The sequence below is a fragment of the Leopardus geoffroyi genome, chromosome D4 (genome assembly GCF_018350155.1).
Source record: "Leopardus geoffroyi isolate Oge1 chromosome D4, O.geoffroyi_Oge1_pat1.0, whole genome shotgun sequence".
NCBI lineage: Eukaryota > Metazoa > Chordata > Mammalia > Carnivora > Felidae > Leopardus > Leopardus geoffroyi.
The window spans coordinates 40,914,290-40,939,030 of NC_059342.1; the positions used below are offsets into that span (position 1 = coordinate 40,914,290).

General features: G+C 37.6%; 1 protein-coding gene across 11 annotated transcripts in view; it reads left to right on the top strand.

The window, feature by feature from the left end:
* The window catches only part of CCDC171 (coiled-coil domain containing 171), a 312,701-nt gene that overhangs the window by 52,915 nt on the left and 235,045 nt on the right, over positions 1–24,741 (top strand). For 9 of the 11 annotated variants that reach the window (XM_045470282.1, XM_045470288.1, XM_045470285.1 and 6 more), the window contains 2 exons: positions 11,708–11,800; positions 16,259–16,419. The exons of the other annotated variants lie outside the window; for them this stretch is intronic. In XM_045470282.1, the coding sequence (XP_045326238.1) occupies positions 11,708–11,800; positions 16,259–16,419 (254 nt within the window). The remainder of the gene's footprint in view (positions 1–11,707; positions 11,801–16,258; positions 16,420–24,741) is intronic. 11 annotated transcript variants of the gene reach the window in all.

The window sequence follows — 24,741 nt, forward strand, 5'->3', positions numbered from 1 at the left end:
CTCTCTCCTTTTCTCTGCCCCTCCCCCGTGTGTGCACGTTCTTGGTCTCTCACTCTCTCCCTGTCTCAAAATAAATAAACTTAAAAATTTTTTTTTGCTTTATATTTAAGTGAATATATCTTGTCTTGGCGTTTGGCCAGATGGTGACATAGTGAAGGAAAAGTTAAATTTCTAGAGAGGATTTTATGCTACTTTTATATTCAGTTGTGGAGACATTAACTATTAGTAATTCTAGGTACTAAAGTAATTGTCAGTGGTATTTTTTTAAAAAAGGATTACTATAAGATACATGAAATATGAGGATTAATATAAAAATAAATGAGACAATAATGTTAATACAGAGGGAAATTGTTAACATTTTAATTTAATAGAACATATTATCTAATGTTAATAGTATTACATTAAAGCAACTAATACAACAGATGTGTAGCCTAATCAGTGTTTTAAATTTCAGTGAAGTTTTCTAACAGTTGTATTTCATAAAGCGGTGATTTCTTAACATGCTTGGATCAAAGCAGTTTATATATATATATATATATAATTTGTGTTAAAAAGTCTGATAAACTATATACCACTGTGTGGCTTAATCATCTTAACACGGATCAGTGGTTTCTGAGATTTAAAAAAAGAAAGCAAACTCCCAATCCAATTTTATAAATGTGGTGCTGGATACCACAGAACCAAGGGAAAAGTGAACTGGAAAAAGAAATATCTGTGGCTTTTATAAACCTCTTTACAACTAGGGGAGCCTTTTTTTTTTTTTTTTTATCATGGGAAATAAACTTAACTCAATAAGAAAAGAGAAAAGAGAAGATGCAAACCTAATAGCGAGAGGACTGAAGAGTCTTGCGAAGATTACAGTGGAATGAGAACAGCCTGCAAATAAATTCTGAATTGCTTCTGTCAGTCATATTCTGTGGCATAGTAACAGAAAGCAGGGTAGAGTAGCTTTTTTCTCTGTATGTGTACTATACTCAAGTGAAAAAGGTAACGAAAAATGTACCTCACCTTTCCTATTGTCCGTGAAGCCAACCTTATCTGATTTCACTTTTTAAAGGCATCATGTGTTTGTAGGAATTATTTTTAAACACCTATTTGTGTTCATTACTAATTATAAAGTAGGTAAATGATGAAATCACCTGGGTTATGTAATTGTGCTTAGAAGTATTACATATTTTTGTTTTTATGTGCGTAATGGACTTTAAAATTGGGAGTTTATTAAAAAATTTGTTGAATACTGCAGTTTTTGTTACCAGGAAAGGTAAAGGTGATTTTTAGAGATGCTGAATTAATTTATGACCAGAATTTGTGTTGTGTCAACTGTCCCTGAAATTTCCTATTTTCATTTTTTGTGGTTTCTTTTATTATATGTAAAAGTAATAAAAGCTCTTTTTTTCCATTAAGCTGATTTACAGTCTGAATGATAGACTTCATTATTCACTCCTGGTGAATAAAAATGTGCTGCTGTATTTTCCAGTTGATTCCTGTAGTCATCAGGTTGCTTTCCTGTGTCGGTTCTGAAACTGTTAAGGCGCTGACTGTTGCTGCCCTCAGTGACTAGCTTTGTGTTTCCTCTCCTAAAACTGCGCAGTGAACCACGGTTGAGATGATGGGCATGGAGGGCTCTGAATGTTTGTACATTCGCCTATTTCTTGAAACTGCTGTGTGATTTTATTTATATTTTTATGTATGTATGTATGTATGTATTTATTTTAAGTTTATTTATTTTGAGAGAGAGAGAAAGCACGAGTGGGTAGGGGCAGAGACAGAGGGGGAGAGAGATGCTCAAGCAGGCTCTGCACTGTCAGCACAGAGCCTAATGTGGGGCTTGAACCCATGAACCGCGAGATTGTGACCTGAGCCAAAGTTGGATGCTTAACCAGCTGAGCCACCCAGGCACTCCTATTTATGTTTATTTTTAAATTAAATTGGATTTAATTAATTAGATTAAATGAACTCGAACTCATGATCCCAAGATCAAGAGTCGCACGTCTACTGATTCAGACAGCCAGGTGCCCGCAGGATAATAAACAGTAAAGGACTCATAGATTTTCTTTGTTACAGTCCTTTAATATTTGACTCCGTTTAAGTGATACGGTATTGTGGGGCTTCTGTTGTTCAAATACTTGTCAAATACTTAGAGACCTTGACCCTTTAAGATTTTTGTTTCTGATAATAAAAAATACTTTGAGATCTTCACTTTAAAGCCTCAAAGTACAGGGGCGTCTAGGTGGCTCAGTCAGTTAAGTGTCCAGCTCAGGTCTGATCTCATTGTCGTGAGATCCACCGTGGGACTCGCACCTGGCATGGAGCCTGCCTTACATTTTCTCTCTCCCTCTCTGCCCCTTGCCCGCTCATGCATGCTCATGGGCACACACATATTCTCTCTCTCTCTCTCTCAAAAAAAAATTCTCAAAGTACAGTAACTACTTCCCCTCCACCCCAGGTAGGAATAAGTATTGCAGTTAATTGTTTGCACACGTATAAAAAATTATTTGCAGTCACTAAAATGTAACAAAATACACTTACCACTAAAATAATGATTAATCAGTCTATGATGATTCAGTTCCTTAGAATTATCTTCTTGAAGATGGATTATTACTCTATTGGTTACTGTGAAAGTGTCCATTAGTGGGAAATACCAGGTGATAAAATCTGGAAAAAGAGTTCAATAAACAGCCACTTTCTATTTATACAGCTGTTGACATTCTGGGGTAAACTTTGTGCAACTGTTTTGGAAACGGTGCTGTATAACGTACTACTGAGAAATCCCTAGTATGCACTTTTGTGACATTTCCTCCCCTAGTTGTCTTGTTCATTTTAGTGAGCTAAATTTGGTGTATCAGAGCTTTGCTGCTTGACTAATTCCTTTTTTTTTTTTTTTTAATTTTTTTTTTCAGCGTTTATTTATTTTTGGGACAGAGAGAGACAGAACATGAACGGGGGAGGGGCAGAGAGAGAGGGAGACACAGAATCGGAAACAGGCTCCAGGCTCTGAGCCATCAGCCCAGAGCCTGACGCGGGGCTCGAACTCACGGACCGCGAGATCGTGACCTGGCTGAAGTTGGACGCTTAACCGACTGCGCCACCCAGGCGCCCCTTGACTAATTCCTTTAAGTTCACTGCTACCCTCTGAGCTGCTTATATTCTATTTGAGGAGAAAATAATGTAGTAGGAGCGGGTGTTTTTGCTCAGTCTTTCAGCAGTGTACGTGCACGTTTTCATAACTTTTGTGAAACTTTTGAAACAGGCCCATGGAAGCCACAGGAGCAGATGTGGTGCAGAGAGCAAATGTGGTCTGGAAATGTTTGGTTAGTTCTGCTGCTGAATCGGAGCTGGCGGCTTATGCCCTGTGTTATGATAAAATAACATGTACCAAGGGATTGAGCCAGAGACATCCTTCTCTAAACTACCTTCTTCAAACAACAAACACTCACTTTTTAAAAGTGAAGTAGATTATCTAATTGGGCTGAACATGATTGAATGAGATGTAAATCATAAAATAATGAAATAGTTATGATGAATATATAGTATTTATTGAAATAAAGATCTCTTGGCAGTATATTGCAGTAGGAAAGGTCACAAAAATCAGCTAATACATGATCAAATACGTGCTCATGTTGTGTTAGATAAAGAACTCTTGTTCGTAGTGTTAAGGAACAAACATTGGATAGTGTAGTACTTGTATTATAGGCAAACCTGTGTATGCTTAAATTGACCTGTGGTATGTATGAATTTGTGTTGATTTTTGTATTTTAACCTGAATCCCGTTACCACTTTTGCCCTTGCTTTGTAGAGTATGTTAGGACTGGATACTAATGAGACAGTTCATGATTGTACTGGTTCTCTTAGACAGAATTGGAAAAAACATTTTTTTTTGTGAAGAGCACGTTGATGTTCCTCTAGCACCCTCTGCTGGATATAAGACTTAATTCACCAGACTAGGAGATGAAAAAAAAAATTATTAGGAGGGCCTTAATTTAATTATGTCTATCAACAAAGTCCACTTTTGGAAGTTTGTTTAAAGATTTGAAGATTTTTTTTCTGTCCTTACTGATTAATTGATAGTTTTAATAGTAACAGTTGATAGAGTTGTTTTCTTTTGGACATTCATTCAAAGCAGGAAGGTATGAAAATAAAGATGTGATCTCTGGCATATTATTTCAACCCATTTAGTTTTGGCCTGGGCAGGAATAACAGAGCCTCTCCTTGACTTTTGGAGTGTAAATCAGATGACTAATTAATTAATATGACATAACATATACATAAGAAATGAAAAGAAGATGTGAATTGTTGATTCTTTTATCATAGAATCACTGAAAATTCTGTATTTTATAAAATATAAGACTATTATTTTGATAAGAGAAGCTTATGCATATGATTTTTGGAATCTGAAAAAAATTGTTAGATTGGTTTCTTCCCTCTGTCTTTATTAGCTTTTTTTTTGTTCTAATTTTTTGTTTTCAGTGCCTATGGGCTATTTTCTTGTGACTGGTTAGGCTTCTTCTGACTTACAGAATCTAAGCTGAGCATTTTGTAGAGTTTACATTAAAAATTTTTTTTAGGGGCACCTGGGTGGCTCAGTTGGTTAAGTGATCTACTCAGGTCATGACTCAGGTCATGATCACTTGGTTTCTGAGTTCAAGCCCCACATCGGGCTCTGGGCAGACAGCTCAGAGCCTAGAGCCTGCTTTGGATTCTGTGTCTCCCTCTCTCTGCCCTTCCCCCCATTTGCTCTCTCTTTCTCTCTCTCTCTCTCCTAAAAGTAAATAAAACATTAAGAAAATTAAAGAAAAAAGATTTAAACTAGTATTGGGCCTACCTAGAGTAATGCTCATTTTAATCTGGCTAAATATAAGAGTTTTTCTGCTATAGTAGATACCATGCTTTATACCTAAAACCAATGGGGATCCCTGTTCTAAGGATCAAAGTCAGCATTTAGAGGGAATTTTTTTCAGAAATTATGAAGTTGCCTTAGGGGGCTGTCACTTCTTTGACATTGTCTTTGGTTCTCATACTCAGGATTCTTTTTATTTTTTGTTAAGATATATTTCACATATTGTAACATTCATCCTTTTAAAGTATATTTTTAGTATATTCACAAAGTTGTGCAACCATTACCACTCTCTAATTCCAGAACATTCTCACTACTTCATGTCCATTAGCAATCACTGCTCCTTCCTCCCTCCCTCCGTAGCTACTGGCAATCACTAACACACTTTCTATCCCTATGGATTTGCCTATCCTGGAAATTTCATATAAATGAAGTCATACGATACATAGTCTCTTTGTGTCTGGTTTCTTTCATTTAACATATATTTTCAAGGTTCATATATGTTATAGAAGGTATTGGTACTGAATGTTTTTTGGCTGAATAATATTCTATTATAGGGATACACCATATTTTGTTCATCATTCATCAGTTGATGGACATTTGAACTGTTTCTACTTTTTGGTGGTTACGAAAAATGCTGATGTGAACATTTGTGTACAAGTTTTTGTTTGCACATGTTTTTATTTTTCTGGGGGTATATACCCAGGAATGGAAATGCTGGATATGGTGACTCTGTGTGACTTTTTAAGAAACTCAGAAACCATTTTCCGTAGTGGTGGCACCAGTTCACGTTCCCACCAGTAATTTATGAGGTCTCTCTAATTTCTCTACATCCTCACCAATGCTTGTTATTTTCCACTTTTAAAATTATAGCTAGCCTCACATGCATGAAGATATATCTCTTTGTGGTTTGGATGTGTATTTCCCTGATGACTAATAGTGTTGGCCATCATTTGATATACTTGTCATTTTCATATCTTTTTTGGAGAAATGTCTATTCAAGCCCTTTACTAATTTTTTAAATTGTGTTGTTCGTCTTTTTATTGTAACAGCTCTTTGTATATTCTGCATACTAGACTCTTATCGGATACATGATTTATAAATATCTTCTGTCCTCTAGGTTGCCTTTCACTTTTTTATAATGTCCTTTGATGCTCAAAATTTAAAATTTTTATGAAGTCCAATTTTTTTTTCTTTTGTTACTCATGCTTTTGGTGTTGTATTTCAGAATCTGTTGCCAAATCTGAGGTCATAAATTCTATGTTTTCTTCTAAGAGTTTTATGGTTTTAGCTCTTATATTTACGCCATTGATCCATTTGAATTCATTTTTATATATGATGTGAGTTAGGGGTCCACATTTATTCTTTTGAGTGTGTATATCCCATTGCCTCAGCACTGCTTAATAAAAAAATGATTCTTTCTCATAGAATGGTCTAGGCTCCCTTGTCAAAAATCAATTGACCATTGATGCATGGATGTATTTATGGACTCTCAGTTCTTTTCTGTAGATCTATAGATCTGTTCTTATGTCAGTTCCACCTTGTTCCGATCACTGTAGCTTTGTAGTAGTTTTGACATCAGGAAATGTGAGTCTTCCAACTTTGCTCTAACTTTTCAAGATCATGTTAACTTTTTGGAAGGTGCTTTAGTAAAATTGGCTTTAATTCTGTGTCTGTCACCTTATGATGGTGAAATTGCTTTTTCATATAATAGCTAATAACTTTCCATGGGACTAATGTTTGGTGTGAAACATGTTTTGAGACAGGTGGTAATGAGTATGAAGGGAATATTTTATTTGATATATCTTAATGTTTTGACAATATAGGTAGGAATTGATTGGTTCAAAGTCTCACCTTCCCACTGACCTTTTTTGCTTAGGAATGAATGGCTTAGTTTATTTTAATGATCTTTTCTGGTCAGAATACAATTTTGTTGGTAAATAATGATACCAGTACCATACTTCCCCACCATACTTCCTTTGCTTTTTTTTTTTTTTTTTTTTTTTTTAAATTTTTTTTTTTCAACGTTTATTTATTTTTGGGACAGAGAGAGACAGAACATGAACGGGGGAGGGGCAGAGAGAGAGGGAGACACAGAATCGGAAACAGGCTCCAGGCTCTGAGCCATCAGCCCAGAGCCTGACGCGGGGCTCGAACTCCCGGACCGCGAGATCGTGACCTGGCTGAAGTCGGACGCTTAACCGACTGCGCCACCCAGGCGCCCCTTCCTTTGCTTTTGTTGCTGTTTTAAAATGTTTTTCAGTATGGAAAATTTCAATCATCTGTGAAAGTCAGCAGAATACTAAAATGAACTTCATGTGCCTATTACTCAGCTTCAAGAATGATCAACTGATGGCCAACATTATTTCATGATTATCAGCTTCCCTTCCTAACCCCCGGTTTATTATTATTTTTAAAGTTTATTTATTTATTTTGAGAGAGAGAGAGAGAGAGAGAGAGAGAATCCCAAGCAGGCTCCACACTGTCAGTGTGGAGCCCAACATGGGGCTCGAATTCACAAACCGTGAGATCATGACCTGAACCAAAACCAGGAGTTGGTCACTTAACTGATTGAGCAACCCAGGCACCCCACCCCCAGTTTATTATTTTAAAGCAAATCCAGACATCATATAATTTCATCCATGAACATGTTAGTATGTATTTCAAAGAGATAGGAGTTAAAAAATACTAATTATTAAAAAAAATTTTTTTAAGTAAACTCTATGCCCAATGTGAGGCTTGAACTCATGACCCTGAGATCAAGAGTTGCATGCTCTACTGATTGAGCCAGCCAGGTGCCACAATACCAATTATTATTACACCTAAAAAAGTAATAATAACTCTTTAGTTTTTTTTTTTAAGTTTATTTTTATTTATTTTGAGAGAGAGAGCACATATGTGCACAAGTGAGGGAGGGGTAGAGAGGAAAAGAGAGAGAATCCCAAGCAGGCTCTGCACTGTGAGAGCTGAGGCTAACGTGGGGCCTGATCCCAGGGCCTGTGAGATCATGACTGGAGCGGAAATCAAGAGTCGGATGTTTAACTGACTGAGCCATCCAGGCACCCCTCTTTAGTTTTATATTTCCTCATTTCCCGTTTTTTTGAATCTTGAGTCTTGAGTTGTCAGACTAAATTATGAATATTTACCAGTTTCATCTTTCAGTGGAATGCCTGTTATTTCAAAATACTGTAGCAGTATAGGATATAAATGTCAGATTTTACCTTTAAAGATACTGTATTCTACTAACTTAAAAAAATCATTTTATTGTTTTGGATTTAAATTCAATTTAGACCCAAAAGATCACATTTGGACTTACTGCTTTTTCTGCCCTCTGGAAAAAAGTCTTTTCTAGTAACTCACTAAGAAATATTATTGATAGGATTGCAAAATCTAACTAAAGCACATAAGTCGGTGTAAAAAAATATTTTGTGAGTTTCATATTTGTGAAACGGAGTGATTGACTGTCGAAGCAGAATTGCTTCTTGACTATGAAGGCTATTAGTAGCAAAAGGACTACAAAGTCCTCTAGAGAAGAAGGGATATTTGTGTTTTTGCTCTACTCTAAAACAAGACATCATAGGAACATGCTTTGCTCAAAAAAACTAGTCATTTCTTACATATTCACAGACTGCTTTGTTCATTTGTGAATTATCCAGTTTTTATTTGTGCTCCTCCCTGTGTGATTCATTACATTACTGTCTCTGCAAAAAAAAAAAAAAAAAAAAAGGAAATAAGGAAAGGGTAGGAGGAAAGAGGAAAAATCAAATTAATCAAGTTGGGCCTTTAAAAAACTTCAGCTTTGGGGCGCCTGGGTGGCTCAGTCGGTTGAGCGTCCGACTTCGGGGCGCCTGGGTGGCTCAGTCGGTTGAGTGTCCGACTTCGGGTCAGGTCACGATCTCACAGCTTGTGAGTTCACGCCCCGCGTCGGACTCTGTGCTGACACTCGGAGCCTGGAGCCTGCTTCGGATTCTGTGTGTCCCTCTCTCTCTGCCCCTAATCTACTCGCATTCTGTCTCTGTCTCTCTCAAAAATAAATAAACATTAAAAAAATTTTTTTTTAAAAACTTCAGCTTAGGCTACATGATAAAGTAAATATAATTAATAGAAACTTCTTTCTTGTCCAGATTTTATTTGAAAAGGAAATCAAATTAGTAATGCCTTACTCCATCACTATTGAACCATCTTTATTTGACAGACAAGACTCTAGGCATGGCTTTTCTTTGCTACTGTTACCCTGAAATATCTCTAGCTGTCCTTGCCCCCAACAGGCTTTTGGTCATGACCAGTGACCTCTTTGGGACTAGGAATCCAGTGCTTCCCAGGGTTGCATTTTCTGAGCAAAAATGGCATTCAAAAATAAAGCTCTTGACTTCTGATTCTGGCCAGAAGTTGACCCCTATCTGAAAATTAATAAATTGGACTTCATTATAATGAAAACTTTTTTTAAGTTTATTTATTTTGGGGGGGGGGATGAGTGTGGGAGGGGCAGAGAGAGAGGGAGACACAGAATCTCAAGTAGGCTCTGTGCTGTCAGTGCAGAGCCCAACGCGGGGCTCCAACTCACGAACTGCAAGATCGTGACCTGAGCTAAAACCGAGAGTCGGTTGCTTAACTGTGTCACCCAGGTGCCCTGAAAACTTTTGCTTTGTGAAAGATACTGTTAACAAAAAGACAAACTACAGACTTGGAGTAAATGTTTGCAAATCACATATCCAGTCAATGACTTGTATCCAGATTGTATAATGAACTCTCAAAACTCAATCAATAATAAGAAAACAACCTAATTAAAAAATGGGGAAAAGATCCGAGTAGATATTTCACCAAAGAAGGTATACAGATGGTAAATAAATATGTGAGAAGATGCTCAATGTCATCTGTCATTAGGGAAATGCAAATTGAAACTGAAATGGAATACCATTACATGCCTATTGGAATGTCTTAAATCACCCTCCTCCAAAAACGAAAAAACAAAAATTGACCATGCCAAGTGTTGTTGAGGGTGTATAAAATTATAAACAATTCAGAAAAGTTTGGGAGTTTCATAAAACGTTAAACATACACCTACCACATGACCCTGTCATTCTTCCCTTCACTGTTTACCCCCAAGAAGTCAAAGTACATGCCCTTACAAAGACGTGTGCACAAAAGCTCATAGTTTCATTTGTAATCGCCTATACTGGAAACAACTCAAATGTACGTAAACTGGTGAACAGATAAGTCAGTTGTGGTGTATCAACACAGTGGAACACTCTAACAATAAAAAGGAATAGACGGTTGATAAATGCAACCACATGGTGAATCTCAAAATAGTTATGCTGGGAGAAAGAAGCCAGGCGATATAGAATATATGCTGTATGACTCAATCTCTATGAAATTCTGGGAAATACAAAGTGATTAATAGTGACAAAACCATATCAGTTGTTACTTGGAGATGGGGGTGGGGTGTTAAGGGCTGGAAGAAATTACCAAGAGATAGAAGGAATCTTGTAGGCGTCATGGAAATATTTCTTATCTTGATTATGGCAGTGACTTCATGTGTGTGTATATACTCTTATCAAATTACACACTTTTTAAAAAATGTTTATTTGTTTTTGAGAGAGACAGAGACAGAGCGTGAGCAGGGCAGGGACAGAGAGACAGGGAGACACAGAATCTGAAACAGGCTTCAGGCTCTGAGCTGTCAGCAAAGAGCCTGATGCGGGGCTTGAACTCACGAGCCTTCGAGCTGTGAGATCATGACCTGAGCTGAAGTTGGCCGCTCAACCAACTGAGCCACCCAGGTGCTCCAAATTACACACTTTTAATGCATATAATTTATTACATATAAATTATACATCAATAAAAAAAAAAAAGCAAGGACTGGAGTATTCTTCCTGAGCATGATTTTCACACGTTTTTTTACCATGTCTTTTACAATCTTGGAAAAGCAGTTAAAATGAGGCTACAGTAATCTAAAGTGTGATTTATACCCACTTAAAAAAAAGTTTTTAATTTTAATTCCAGTATGTTACCATACAGTGTTATATTAGTTTCAGGTGTACAATATTGTGATTCCACAGTTTTATACATTCCTCAATGCTCATCATGATGAGTGTGCTTTTAATCCCCTTCACCTATTTCACCCATCCCCCCCACCCTCCTCCCCACACCCCCCTCCCCTCTGGTCACCAAACATCTGTTTATCCTCTATAGTTAAGTCTGTTTTTTTATTTGTCTCTCTTTTGTTTTCCCTTGGTTCATTTGTTTTGTTTCTTAATTTTTTTTTTTTTTTAACGTTGATTTATTTTTGAGGGACAGAGTGTGAGCAGGGAAGGCCAGAGAGAGAGAGAGAGAAAGACACAGAATCTGAAGAGGCTGCAGGCTCTGAGCCGTCAGCACAGAGCCCGACGCGGGGCTTGAACTCATGGACTGCGAGATCATGACCCGAGCCAAAGTCGGACGCTTAACCGACTGAGCCACCCAGGCGCCCCAATTTGTTTTGTTTCTTAAATTCCACACGTGAGTGAAATCATATGGTGTTTGTCTTTCTCTGAGTGACTTGTTTTGCTCAGCATTGTAGCTGCGTCCATGTTGTTGCAAAGATCCATGTCCACTTTAAACACCAATGTCTGGGGCACCTGGGTGGCTCAGTCGGTTAAGCGGCTGACTTCGGCTAAGGTCATGACCTCGCGGTTCGTGAGTTCGAGCCCCGCGGTGGGCTCTGTGCTGACAGCCCAGAGCCTGGAGCCTGTTTCAGATTCTGTGTCTCCCTCTCACTGACCCTCCCCTGTTCATGCTCTGTCTCAAAAATAAATAAAACGTTAAAAAAATGTTTTTTTAAATAAATAAATAAACACCAATGTTTGTGAGCTTAACCTTTGAATTCGTTTTCAGGCAACTACTCTAAGAGTGAGGAAATTAGAAGAAAATATTGAAGCAGAAAGAGCAGCACATTTGGAGTCAAAATTTAATTCTGAAATTATTCAGGTAAGGCCTAAGCCGAAATTTTTTTGGTATGGATTTTATTAGGCAGGGAAAAGTGGGATTCTGTTCAGAGAGCTAAGGTGTGCGTTTAGAATGGGTAGCATATTGTTAAGGCACTCATTATCCTATTTGTATCAGGATATAGTTGAGGATGGTTTTTTTTTTTTTCAACGTTTATTTATTTTTGGGACAGAGAGAGACAGAGCATGAACGGGGGAGGGGCAGAGAGAGAGGGAGACACAGAATCGGAAACAGGCTCCAGGCTCTGAGCCATCAGCCCAGAGCCCGACGCGGGGCTCGAACTCACGGACCGCGAGATCGTGACCTGGCTGAAGTCGGACGCTTAACCGACTGCGCCACCCAGGCACCCCAAGGATGGTTTTTACTATATTAGAGGAGGGGTTGACACACTACAACCCACAGGCTAAATCTCACCCTTTGCCTGTTCGAGGGAGGTTTTGTCTTGTCTGTGGGGCTTCTGTGCTGCAGTGGCAAGGGGGGGTTTTTGTGACAGAGACCTTATGGCCGGCAAAGTCCAAAATATTTACCCTCTGGCCTGTTACAGAAAGATTTACTGATCAGAGTATTCTTTTTATCAACAACCGTGGGTTGAATTTCTTTTTTGAAAACACTGAAAAAAATAAGCACCTTCATTTATCGTGTGTATATCTTGTGCACATTACTTATCACTGTATTAAGAGCTGAAGGTGAGGCACCTGGGTGGCTCAGTCAGTTGAGGGTACAACTTTGGGTCAGGTCATGATCTCATGGTTCTGTGAATTTGAGCCTGGCGTCAGATTCCCTGCTGTCAGTGCAGAGCTTTGGATCCTCTTTCCCCCTCTCTCTCTCTGCCTGTCCCCGATTTGTCCCCCTGCCCCAATAAATAAACATTAAAAAAAAAAAAGAGCCCAAGGGATAAAGGTGAAAGAACTCCTTTTGGAACTTACATTTCATTACCAGAAATACTGTATATTTGTATCTATGCCTCTACATCTATACAGATACACAGATAAATGTGTGGATAGAAATATCAAATACTAAAATGCTACGGGGCATAATAAAGATTAAATGTGAGAGGGGAATTAATTGAAGGCATCCTAAAGGAAGGTGTCCTTTAGGTTTTAGAATGAGAAGGAATTTCTAAGAGAAGTGAAGGCATTCCAACTGGGGGTTGGCAAACTACTGTGCATGGACCAAGTCTGGCCCATAGCTTGTTGTATATAAATCAAGTCTCACACAAAGTTCCAGAAATCTAAATTCCTTAATTTAATGTTTCTAAAGTAGACTCCACACCCAGTGTGGGGGTTGAACTCATGACCCTGAGATCAAGAGTTGTATGCTCTACCGACTGAGCCAGGTGCCCCTAAGTTCCTTAATTTAATTTGGATTTTTTTTTTTAAGACATACACTTTCCCTTATATTAAATTTTAATTAATAAAACTTGCCAAGTTTTACCTTATTTTTTAAACATGTCTTAATATAGGGCGTAACTAAGCTCATAAGAAATTTATAATAAATTATTTTTTTACTTTTATCTTTAATGAAATGCCTCCTTTACCTGCAAAATTCTCAGGCCCATGTATTTGAGTGTTTGTATTTTAGGCAAACTTGTACAAGTTAAGCTTTTCTTTAAAAAGAAAAAAAGATTAAATCACCCAAAAATAAGCAATAAGGCTAAAGTTTTAAATTATGAAAGAAGCACAATTCAGAAATTAAGTTTTTCATTGTAGTTATAGTTTATACCTGGATGTATATATAGTTAATAGCTATAAAAATAATTATTCCATGTATAGTTTTTACTTATATACATTAATATTTCATATTTAACTTAGGGTTTTGACTGTGAAAAAAAAAGCCAAAGTTTATATTTGAACCATATACATCTATAAATACCGACAAGTATTTTCAGTGAGGTACATCTAGTAAAATTCCATTTCAGATTAGTTGAAAAGCAAATGAGACAAATGAGACTACTAAATAGTTGTAATGAATGACCATTTTATCATAAACTGTAGTTAAGTTTGTTTAGATGCTATATCATAAAAATGAGGAAGTAGGGTCAGAGAGTTGACTCAATCAGTAATTTGAAAACTGCTTCTCTTTCAGTTGGATTGATTTATCCTTTGTGATCGAGTGTGCTTATTTTCTGAAAGGAGATAGCAATGCAGATAGAAGAAAATGTTGTCCAGATTTATTATTTTACTTGTAAACATTGGATTTAGACAAAACAGCAGAGAAAAATAAAGTTTAGGGGCGCCTGGGTGGCTCAGTCAGTTAAGTCTCTGACTTTGGCTCAGGTCACGATCTTGGGGTTCATGAGTCCAGCCCCGTGTCGGGTTCCGTGCTGACAGCTCAGAGCCTGGAGCCTGCTTCATTCTGTGTCTCCCTTTCTCTTTGCCCCTCCCCTGCTCATGCTCTGTCTCTCTCAAAAATAAATAAACATAAAAAAAAAAAATTGAAAAAAAAAAAAAGAAAAAGAAAGTTTAAAAGACTGAATCTGAAAAATTACCAGGTTGTATCTCCATATCTATTCTATTTCCTTACGTTAGTGTAAGAATGTTTCAGTTATTCCAGAATATTTTTGGATAATTACAAATAGTAATTCTGGTGATTATTTTTTGTATGGATTAATTTAAGAACATTTTTATGTTGTCCTAGGCTTCATTTCTTGGTGACTTCATCTTTTTTACCTCAGATTGTCTTTTGCCGTCCCCATGAGGCTTGTTCAGAGCTCTTCTCTGATTTCATGGCCCTTTGTGCCTGTTTCTGTGACAGGAGCCACTTACATATTCTCTTGTGGTCTCTCCTCTCCTAAAGACTAGGAGCTCTTCAGGAACTAAGACTGTCTATTTTCATGATTATCATATAATACCTTGAGCACTAGCTCATTGCCTGGCACATATTAAGTGCTTAATAATACTTATTCAAACATTTATTAAACAAATATTATGTATTCATATGTGATATTAAGTATATATTGATATTAGATAAGTATTATCTCATTAGATCTTTGTAGCAACTCTGTAGATGGTCTGTTTATGAGGATGATGATGATGATTTACTGTTTACAGGTGAGGAACCTCAGGTTTTTGGAGGTTTAGTAATATGCCAGAGGTCACCTAAGTTAATTTGTAGAGCTAGAATTTAGTAATATGCCAGAGGTCACCTAAGTTAATTTGTAGAGCTAGAATTTAAACGTGAGCTTTAGGATTCTGAAGCCGATTTTCTACCTAGTATAAAGCGTTTTCTACCACCCCCCTTTTTTTGAAGTTAGCGTTCTAATTTTTGTTTTTAACTTAATTTTCTGAAGAAGGTAAAACATAGTTCAGAAATCAAAACAATATTAAATGGATGAGAACTCTTGCTTTCACTCCTGTGTCTCCCTTCAATCTACCCTATTGCCTCTTACTTATTCTTATTTTTTCCACTTATTTACCCAAAATATAGACTTTATCTGGACTTTGCTTTATTGACATATGTTAACCCTACATAGAGAACCACATAGAGAACTTCCTTTTCAAAAACCCCTTTTTTTTGAGAGAGAGAGAGAGAGAGGGTGCAAGTGAACAAGGGGCAGAGAGAGAGAGAAGTGGGGCTCACCTGAAGCAGGGCTCGAGCTCACCTGATGCGGGGCTCGAACTCATGAACTGGGAGATCATGACCTGAGCCGAAGTCGGATGCTTAACTGACTGAGCCACCCAGGTGCCCCTCAGAAGTTATTTTGTAACTTTTTTTTTTTTTTTTTTTTTACCGCTGCATATTCTTCTTTTATGGGAATATACTGCTTTGTTCCTCTGTTCTGCTGTCATTGTTTACATGGAATCCAGTTTTTAAAGTGTTTTATTATATAAAGTTTCAAGTATATGCAGAAGTAGAGAGAATGGAACAATGAACTTCCTGTGTAGCCATCACTTCAAGATTTACCTCAGGCCAATCATGTTTTTTATTTATTGCCCCTGTCTACTCCCATCCCTATATCACTTTGAGGCAAATCCTAGATATCCCACATTTACAAATATTTTAGTCAAATAGTATTATTCGGTAATGAAAGTTTTACTTGTCAACAGTAAGAAACCTCTAGGAGTAAAACTTTATTGAGATTCCAACGATGTTAATGTACCGGTGTTTCTCTTAAGAGGGGAAGAATTCTTTGCTCTTGTTTTCAAAAACCACTCATTTTATTATGTTTCATACAAAGTTTTGAACGTGGATTTGTAGGTCGAAATTAGGCACTTTGATTAGGCATTTCCATAGCACAGTTAACTCTTCTTCCACTCTTCCTTGCATTAAACATGTTCAGAAAGGGAATACACTGTCTTTTGTTTATTTTCCTTTTTAAACCAAAGCAGAAAGGAAGAAGCTTAGGTAAATGATGATCTGCTACTGATAAATTACGCTGTTCAATTTGACTGACGCTAGCGTTTCCTTCCTTGCTTTAACTACTTCTCTGACATCTGGTAGTTACGGATTCGAGACCTTGAAGGAGCTTTGCAGGTCGAGAAGGCCAGCCAGGCAGAAGCTGTTGCTGACTTGGAAATGATCAAGAATGAATTCAAAGAAGTTGAAAGTGCATATGAGCGAGAAAAGCATAATGCACAAGAGAGCTTTGCAAAATTAAATTTGTAAGTCTTTTACTGTAAAATTCTTTAAATTAATGTAAAGGGTTTATGAAACCTACATAAGTATGAATGTGTAGTATTTTAGATGTAGTTCTCATTGACGTCAGTGCTAGTTTGCAGATAAAAGATTTCATAAAACAGATCTATACTTCTCTACTTTTTTGGATTTTGAAGTATCATGGCTATTCCAAGTGGTCTCAGAAATGCAATTTTTACCCTAGAAAGTAAATATGTTAATGTATTTTGTATTTACTGATGTTATACAGTATCTTTAAAGACCTTGATTTCTAGGCCACCTGAAATAGGGCTATGTGGAGATGGATAATGTTTGAGATTTTCTCAAACTACGGGCATAATAGCAGTAGGACTAATACCACTCTTAGTGGCTCGCATGCATTGTGGCTCACTTGGCATCTAGCATTGCATGATTTCATTTAATTTATATAACACCCCATGAGGTAGCTTCTCTTTTTATCCCTGTTTTACAGATGTGGAAATTGAGGCTTAATGAGGATGGGGACACACAACTAGTAAGTGGCAGAGTCAGGATCTTTTTGATTCCTACTGATTTTAATCTTTATCAGTTCAAAAGCCTTTCATCTGGAATGTTCTGTAGGATGCTTTAAAAGTTCATAATTCTTTAATATGTTTCCAAAAAAAAGTTGATAGTAGATTTTTTTTTTAAATTTTTTTTTTTTCAACGTCTATTCATTTTTGGGACAGAGAGAGACAGAGCATGAACGGGGGAGGGGCAGAGAGAGAGGGAGACACAGAATCGGAAACAGGCTCCAGGCTCTGAGCCATCAGCCCAGAGCCCGACGCGGGGCTCGAACTCACGGACCGCGAGATCGTGACCTGGCTGAAGTCGGACGCCTAACCGACTGCGCCACCCAGGCGCCCCGATAGTAGATTTTTAAAAATATAATTTATTGACAAATTGGTTTCCATACAACACCCAGTGCGCATCCAAACGAGTGCCCTCCTCAATGCCCATCACCACTTTCCCCTTGATAGTAGATGTTTTAAAGCATTTCTCCCCAGAGGGTGAAATACATACCACCATTGGTACATGACATGATAATAGGTTGGTATATTAAAGTTGTGTATTTATTTTTAATGTTAGTTTGTATATGACAAATAGATCATGATTTTCCACTTACAGCAATGACATGAAGATTCCTCTTAAAATACTTCATTTGACATAAAAAATGAGTTAGAGAAAAGCATTATTAAATAGTAGTAATTATTACAGGTATAGCAAAATCATAAAGATGGCACTTGAAAGATTGACTTAAAAAACTGATGTTGAAAAAATTTAAAATTCTTTACCTGAGATTACTGTTATTGGTAATGCTTATAATATTTTAAACCAGTAATTCTGAACTGAAAGTTTTTGCTTCCTCTGGGATGACTTAGATGACCTTCTGTGAATGTTACTCTAAGGACTTATCCTCCTGTATTTCCTTTGAACCATTGCTTGAATCTGCACATTTATATATAAATATGTTTGAAGGGCCTTTATATAGAATATAGTGCAGACTTTTTAACTGTTGCTTTGAGATAATAATTAGAACCTGCAAGTGAAAGAAGCCAGACTGTACTCCCAACAAGTAAAGCTTTCACCAGTGAAATAATAGGCTACTTTGGGGAACTAGTGAGTTCTCTGTCTTGGGAGGTTCAAAACAGAAGGTAGAAGATTCTTTGTCATGGATATTGAAGAAGAGAATCCTGCAAAAGTTGGACTAGTGGAATTTTAAAAGACCTGTTAACAATGAAGCTCCAATATTTTGTTTTAAAGTAAACTCGGGGCGCCTGGGTGGCTCAGTCAGTTGAGCATCTGACTTCAGCTCAGGTCATGATCTCACGGCCTGTGAGTTCGAGCCCCGCGTTGGGCTCTGTGCTGACAGCTCAGAGCCTGGAGCTTGCTTCGGATTCTGTGTCTCCCTCTCTCTCTACCCCTCCCCATGCTCATGCTCTGTCTCTCTCTCTGTCAAAAATAAATAAACATTAAAAAAAAGTTTTAAAGTAAACTCTGCCGACAATGTGGAGCTCACACTCAGGACCCTAAATCAAGAGTTGCATGGTCCACCAACTAACTGAGCCAGCCAGGTGCCCCAAGCTCCAGGATGTTAATCTATGTGCTTTTCTAATCATACCCCAAGCCAATTTTTTTCTTTAGTTTTGTTCTGCTATTATTTGTGTTTTGGTGCTTGAAAAATTTTACTCAAATTTTGTTTTCCAACAAGCATCAACTAACAATTCTAAATATTAGTTACATATTCCAACTAAGCACCAGCTAACAATCCAAAATACTTTAACACAGTGTCCCTTATCCGTTCTTCGTCTCTATATAACTGTGCTATAATAATAAACAGTGAATATTAAATAGTGATTAAAGCCCACTACTCATTTCTGTGACTCCGTTCCTGTGACTTCTCTTCTCCATCGCATCTTCCTTTTCTTTGTATGTAACATGACAGCCTCTTCCGTTCCAATGATCTGTGGTACTACAGGGAATGATATGGCATGAGGAATGATTGGTTAAGCTATTTCATTGTCTATTTGTACTTCTGACTTGTCTTCAGAATCTTCTTTTTTTTTTTTTTTTTTAATTTTAATGTTTATTTTTTAGAGAGAGAGAAAGACAGAGTGCAAGCAGGGGAGGGGCAGAGAGAGAGGGAGACACAGAATCCAAGGCAGGCTCCAGGCTCCAAACTGTCAGCACGGAGCCCTACACGGGGCTCGAACTCACCAACCGCGAGAACATGACCTGAGCCGAAGTCGGTCACTAAACCAACTGAGCCACCCAGGTGCCCCCAGAATCTAATTTAAAAAATACTTTAAAATGTTTTAAAGTCATGAACTCTCACATATTGATTTTTCAAAGTAGCTCTAAGTTTGGGATCATGTATTTCAAAAGGAAACTTGGTAGATTTTAGGTCTTTAAGGTAAATGATACCTTAAAAAAATTTTTTTTTAATGTTTATTTATTTTTGAGAGAGAGAGAGAGAGAGAGAGAGAGACAGAACGTGAGCAGGGGAGGGGCAGAGAGAGAAAGGGAGGCCCAGAATCTGAAGCAGGCTCCAGGCTCCGAGCTGTCAGCACGGAGCCCGACCTGGGGGCTCGAACCCACGAATTGTGAGATCATGACCTGAGCCAAAGTTGGACGCTTAACTGACTGAGCCACTTAGGCACCCTGGTAAATGATACCTTTAATTTACAACGTTGAGAGCAGGGAGTTTGGGGTAGGACATTGTTTTACCTGTTGGATAGAACTGATACAACAACTGGTGATAAAGATTTTGTAGAGAAAATGCTGCCTGAACTTTGCCTCAGGTTCTTAAGCTTCTTTTTTTTCCCGGGTAGGTCTAGGTCAGGAGAAAAATCTTGTGTGTGTATTTTGGATTTATGATTTTGGTCAACCATTTCATAACTGTGAACATTCCTGCATGAAATTATTTTAGGTGGAATATATATGTGTTTATATATATTTTACATACATATTGTAAAGATCTCAATGAAGAATTTGATACCAATAACAGGCTACTTTAAAAAAACATATATTATATATAGAATTTTAGATAGAATAGATCCCTCTTCTGTATTTCTATAATCAAATTTTCTTAGTTATAAATTTTTTTTTGCATCTATAAGTTGTAGTATGAAACTAAAGCTTTTAAATAATCTTTTCATTTTAGAGTTTTTTTTTATGCCAGGTCTTTATTAGCTGTGGTAACTGATTGCCCGGAATTGGTAGGGGGAAGGAGATCATGGTAACTTTACATCTAGTTTGAAATTAAATAAAAAAAATTTTAATGTTTATTTATTTTTGGGAGAGAGAGGGAGGGGTAGAGAGAGAGGGAGATGGAGGGTCTGAAGTGGGCCCCCCGACACGGGGCTGAAACTCATGAACTCTGAGATCATGACTTGAGCTGAAGTTGGATGCTTAACTGACTGAGCCACCCAAGTGCCCCTAAAATTAAATTAAAATTAAAACAACACTGTTCAGGAAGAAATGGACAGGTAACTAGAAATATATAAACTACCAAAACTGAAACAGGAAGAAATAGAAAATTTGAACAAACCTGTAACCAGTAAAGAAATTGAATTAGTAATCAAAAATCTCCCAAAAAACAAGAGGCCAGGGCCGGATGGCTTTCCAGGAGAAGTCTACCAAACATTTAAAAAAGAATTAACACCTATTCTTTTGAAGTTGTTCCAAAAAATAGAAATGGAAGGAAAACTTACAAACTCATTCTATGAGGCCAGCATTACCTTGATTCCAAAACCAGACAAAGAACCCACTAAAAAGGGGAACTATAGACCAATTTCCCTGATGAACATAGATGCAAAAATTCTCAACAAAATACTAGCCAACTGGATTCAACAATATATTAAAAGAATTATTCACTAAAATCAAGTAGGATTTATACCTGGGATACAGGGCTGGGTCAATATCCACAAATCAGTCAATGTGATGCATCACATTAGTAAAAGAAAGGACAAGAAGCACATGACCGTCTCAATAGATGCAGAGAAAGCCTTTGACAAAATACAGCATCCTTTCTTGATAAAAACCCTCAAGAAAGTAGGTATAGAAGGATCACACCTTGAGATCATAAAAGCCATATATGAAAGACTCTCTGCTAATATCATCCTCAATGGGAAAAAACTGAGCTTTCCCCCTTAGGTCAGGAACACGACAGGTGTCCACTCTTGCCACTGTTATTCAACATAGCACTGCAAGTCCTAGCCTCAGCAATCAGACAACAAAAAGAAATTAAAGGGATCCCAATTGGCCAAGAGGGAGGTCAGACTTTCACTCTTTGCAGATGAGATGATACTCTATATGGAAAACCCAAAAGATTCCACCAAAAAAATGCTAGAACTGATCCATGAATTCAGCAAAGTTGCAGGACATGAAATCAATGCACAAAAACTGGTTGCATTTCTATACACTACTAATGAAGCAGCAGAAAGAGAAATCAAGGAATCGATCCCATTTACAATTGCACCAAAAATCATAAAATACCTAGGAATAAAGCTAACCAAAGAGGTGAAATATCTGTACACTGAAAACTATAAAAAGCTTATTAAAGAAATTGAAGACAACACAAAAAAAATGGAAAAATATCCCATGCTCATGGAAGAACAAATCTTGTCAAAATGTTGATACTACCCAAAGCAATCTACATATTCAATGCAATCCCTATCAAAATAACACCAATATTCTTCGTAGAGCTAGAATAAACAATCATAAAATTTGTATGGAACTAGAAAGACCCCAAAGAACCAAAGCAATCCTGAAAAAGAAATCTATAGCTGGAGGCATCACAATTCTGGACTTCAAGATGTATTACAAAGCTGTCATCATCAAGACAGTATGGTACTGGAACAAAAACAGACACATAGATCAATGGAACAGAATAAGAGAACCCAGAAATGGACCCACAAACATATGGCCAACTAATCTTTGACGAAGCAGGAAAGAGTATCCAATGGAAAAAAGACAGTGTCTTCAGCAAATGGTGCTGGGAAAACTGGACAGCGACATGCAGAAGAATGAACCTGGACCACTTTCTTACACCATACACAAAAATACACTCAAAATGGATGAAAGACCTAAACGTAAGACAGGAAGCCATCAAAAGCCTCGAGGAGAAAGCAGGCAAAAACCTCTTTGACCTCAGCCACAGAAACTTCTTACTCAACATGTCCCTGGAGGCAAAGGAAACAAAAACAAAAATGAACTATTGGGATCTCATGACGATAAAAAGCTTCTGCACAGCGAAGGAAACAATCAGCAAAACTAAAAGGCAATTGACAGAATGGGAGAAGATATTTGCAAATGACATACCAGATAAAGGGTTAGTATCCAAAATCTATAGAGAGCTTATCAAACTGAGCACCCAAAAACAATCCAGTGAAGAAATGGACAAAAGAAATGAATAGACATTTTTTCCAAAGAAGACATCCAGATGGCTAACAGACACGTGAAAAAATGTTCCACATCACTCATCATCAGGGAAATACAAATCAAAACCACAATGAGGTACCACCCATACCAGTCAGAATGGCTAAAATTAACAACTCAGGCAATGACAGATGTTGGCAAGGATGCGGAGAAAGAGGAACCCTTTTGTACTGCTGGCCGTAATGCAAACTGCTGCAGCCACTCTGAAAAACAGTATGGAGGTTCCTCAAAAGTTAAAAATAGAACTACCCTACGACCCAGCAATTGCACTGCTAGGTGTTTATCCAAAGGATACAGGAGTGCTGTTTCGAAAGGGCACATGCACCCCAATGTTTATAGCAGCGCTATTGACAATAGCCAAAGTAAGGAAAGAGCCCAAATGTCCATTGACAGATGAATGGATAAAGAAGATGTGGTATATACATACAGTGGAGTATTACTTGGAAGTCAAAAAAAGTGAAATCTTGCCTTTTGCAACAATGTGGATGGGACGAGAGTGTATTATGCTAAGCAAAATTAGTCAGAGAAAGACAAATATATGACTTCACTCATACGTGGAATTTAAGATATAAAACGGATGAACATAGGAAAGTGACGCAAAAATATATAAAAACAGGGAGGGGGGCAAAACATAAGAGACTCTTAAATATAGAGAACAGGCTGAGAGTTGCTGGAGGGGTTTTGGGTGGAGGGATGGGCTAAATGGGCAAGGCGCATTAAGGAAGACACTTGCTGGGATGAGCATTGGATGTTATTTGTAGGGGATGAATCACTGGGTTCTACTCCTGAAATCATTATTGCACCATATGCTAACTAACTTGGATGAAAATTAAAAAAAAATTAATTACCAAAAAACACTGTTCAAAGATAATGATATTAATTAGATGGACTGAATCTCAGTTTATCTATTTCATTACACTCAATATTTAGGAACTTCCTTATTTTTCTAAATATAACATCCAAAAGTATAAAAATAACAAAAGTATGAAAATTTATTAGCAGAATTATTACTTACATTGTGGATAAAAGACCAAAGATGGTTATTTGTTAAAACAGTCTGTGGTGAAGTTCTTAGCTCAGCTCTTTTATTTTTATTTGTATTTTTTTTAGATTTTTAAAAAATGTTTATTTTGAGAGAGAGTGTGTGAGCAGGGAATGGCAGAGAGAGAGGGAGAGAGAGAATCTCCTCCAGGCTCTGTGCTGTCAGCACAGAGGCCGAGATGGGGCTTGATGTCACAAACTGTGAGATTACAACCTGAGCTGAAATCAAGAGTCAGAAGCCTAATTGGCTGCCACCCCAGCACCACTTAGCTGAGCTCTTTAAAAAAATAATAGCCTGGGAATCTAGTAGGAAAGAAAGCATCTTAACTATAGGTTTCCTTCCACTCCCTTCTCTTTCTTGCCTAAATCCTTCACCTGCCAAGTCCTAGTCCTTCTTCGGAATTCAAAGAGGTGGGGCTCCCTTCATTATACCCCCGCCCAACTCATTGCCCTTGGTGGGGCTTTTCAAGAAGCCCAGGAACCGATGATTTCTTGGGTTGTGCATTACATTGCTGACAGTGAGGAGTGTCCCCCATTTCAGTGGACCTAGTTTGAACATGAACTCAGCCCCAAATGACAGAGGCATTTAATTTTATATTTGCTGAGTAATAATAACTTTTAACTGAAACTGTGGTTTTGTCAAAATCTTGTATGTAGTCTGAAAAGTAAAATAGTACTTCAAGGTCAGCAGTTTCATACCCCTTGCTCTCTACTACCAGTTTCCACTCCTTTGAAGCAACTGTTTTTAATTCTTCAATAAAAATTTTTTTAATGTTTTTATTTATTTTTGAGAGAGAGAGAGAGAGAGAGAGAGAGAGACAGTGTGCAAGCAGTGGAGGGGCAGAGAGAGAAGGAGACACAGAATCTGAAGCAGGCTTCAGGCTCTGAGCTGTCAGCACAGAGTCCAACATGGGGCTCGAACTCACAAGCTGTGAGATCATGACCTGAGCCGAAGTCAGACGCTTAACTGACTGAGCCACCCAGGTGCCGCATACTGCTTTTAATTCTTATTGCTGTTTCTTCTGATATAACCTCATATTTCTGAATAACGTGCATATCCTGCCGTGTTTTCAATTTCCACCTTTACAGATGGTCTGTTGGCTCCCACTTACTTATCTCCATTGTACCCCTTCTCCCACACAGCACACTTATTCCTTCCCTCCTCTCATCCTTTCTGTGGGGTTATATTTTGGCGTATTTTTTTTTCTGTAACTTTTTTTTTGGTAACTCATCTTTATTTCTCTTCATAGGACAATTTATGATATTCTTTGTTGTTTATTGTCTTTCCTCTTACATGGATGGGAACTTTG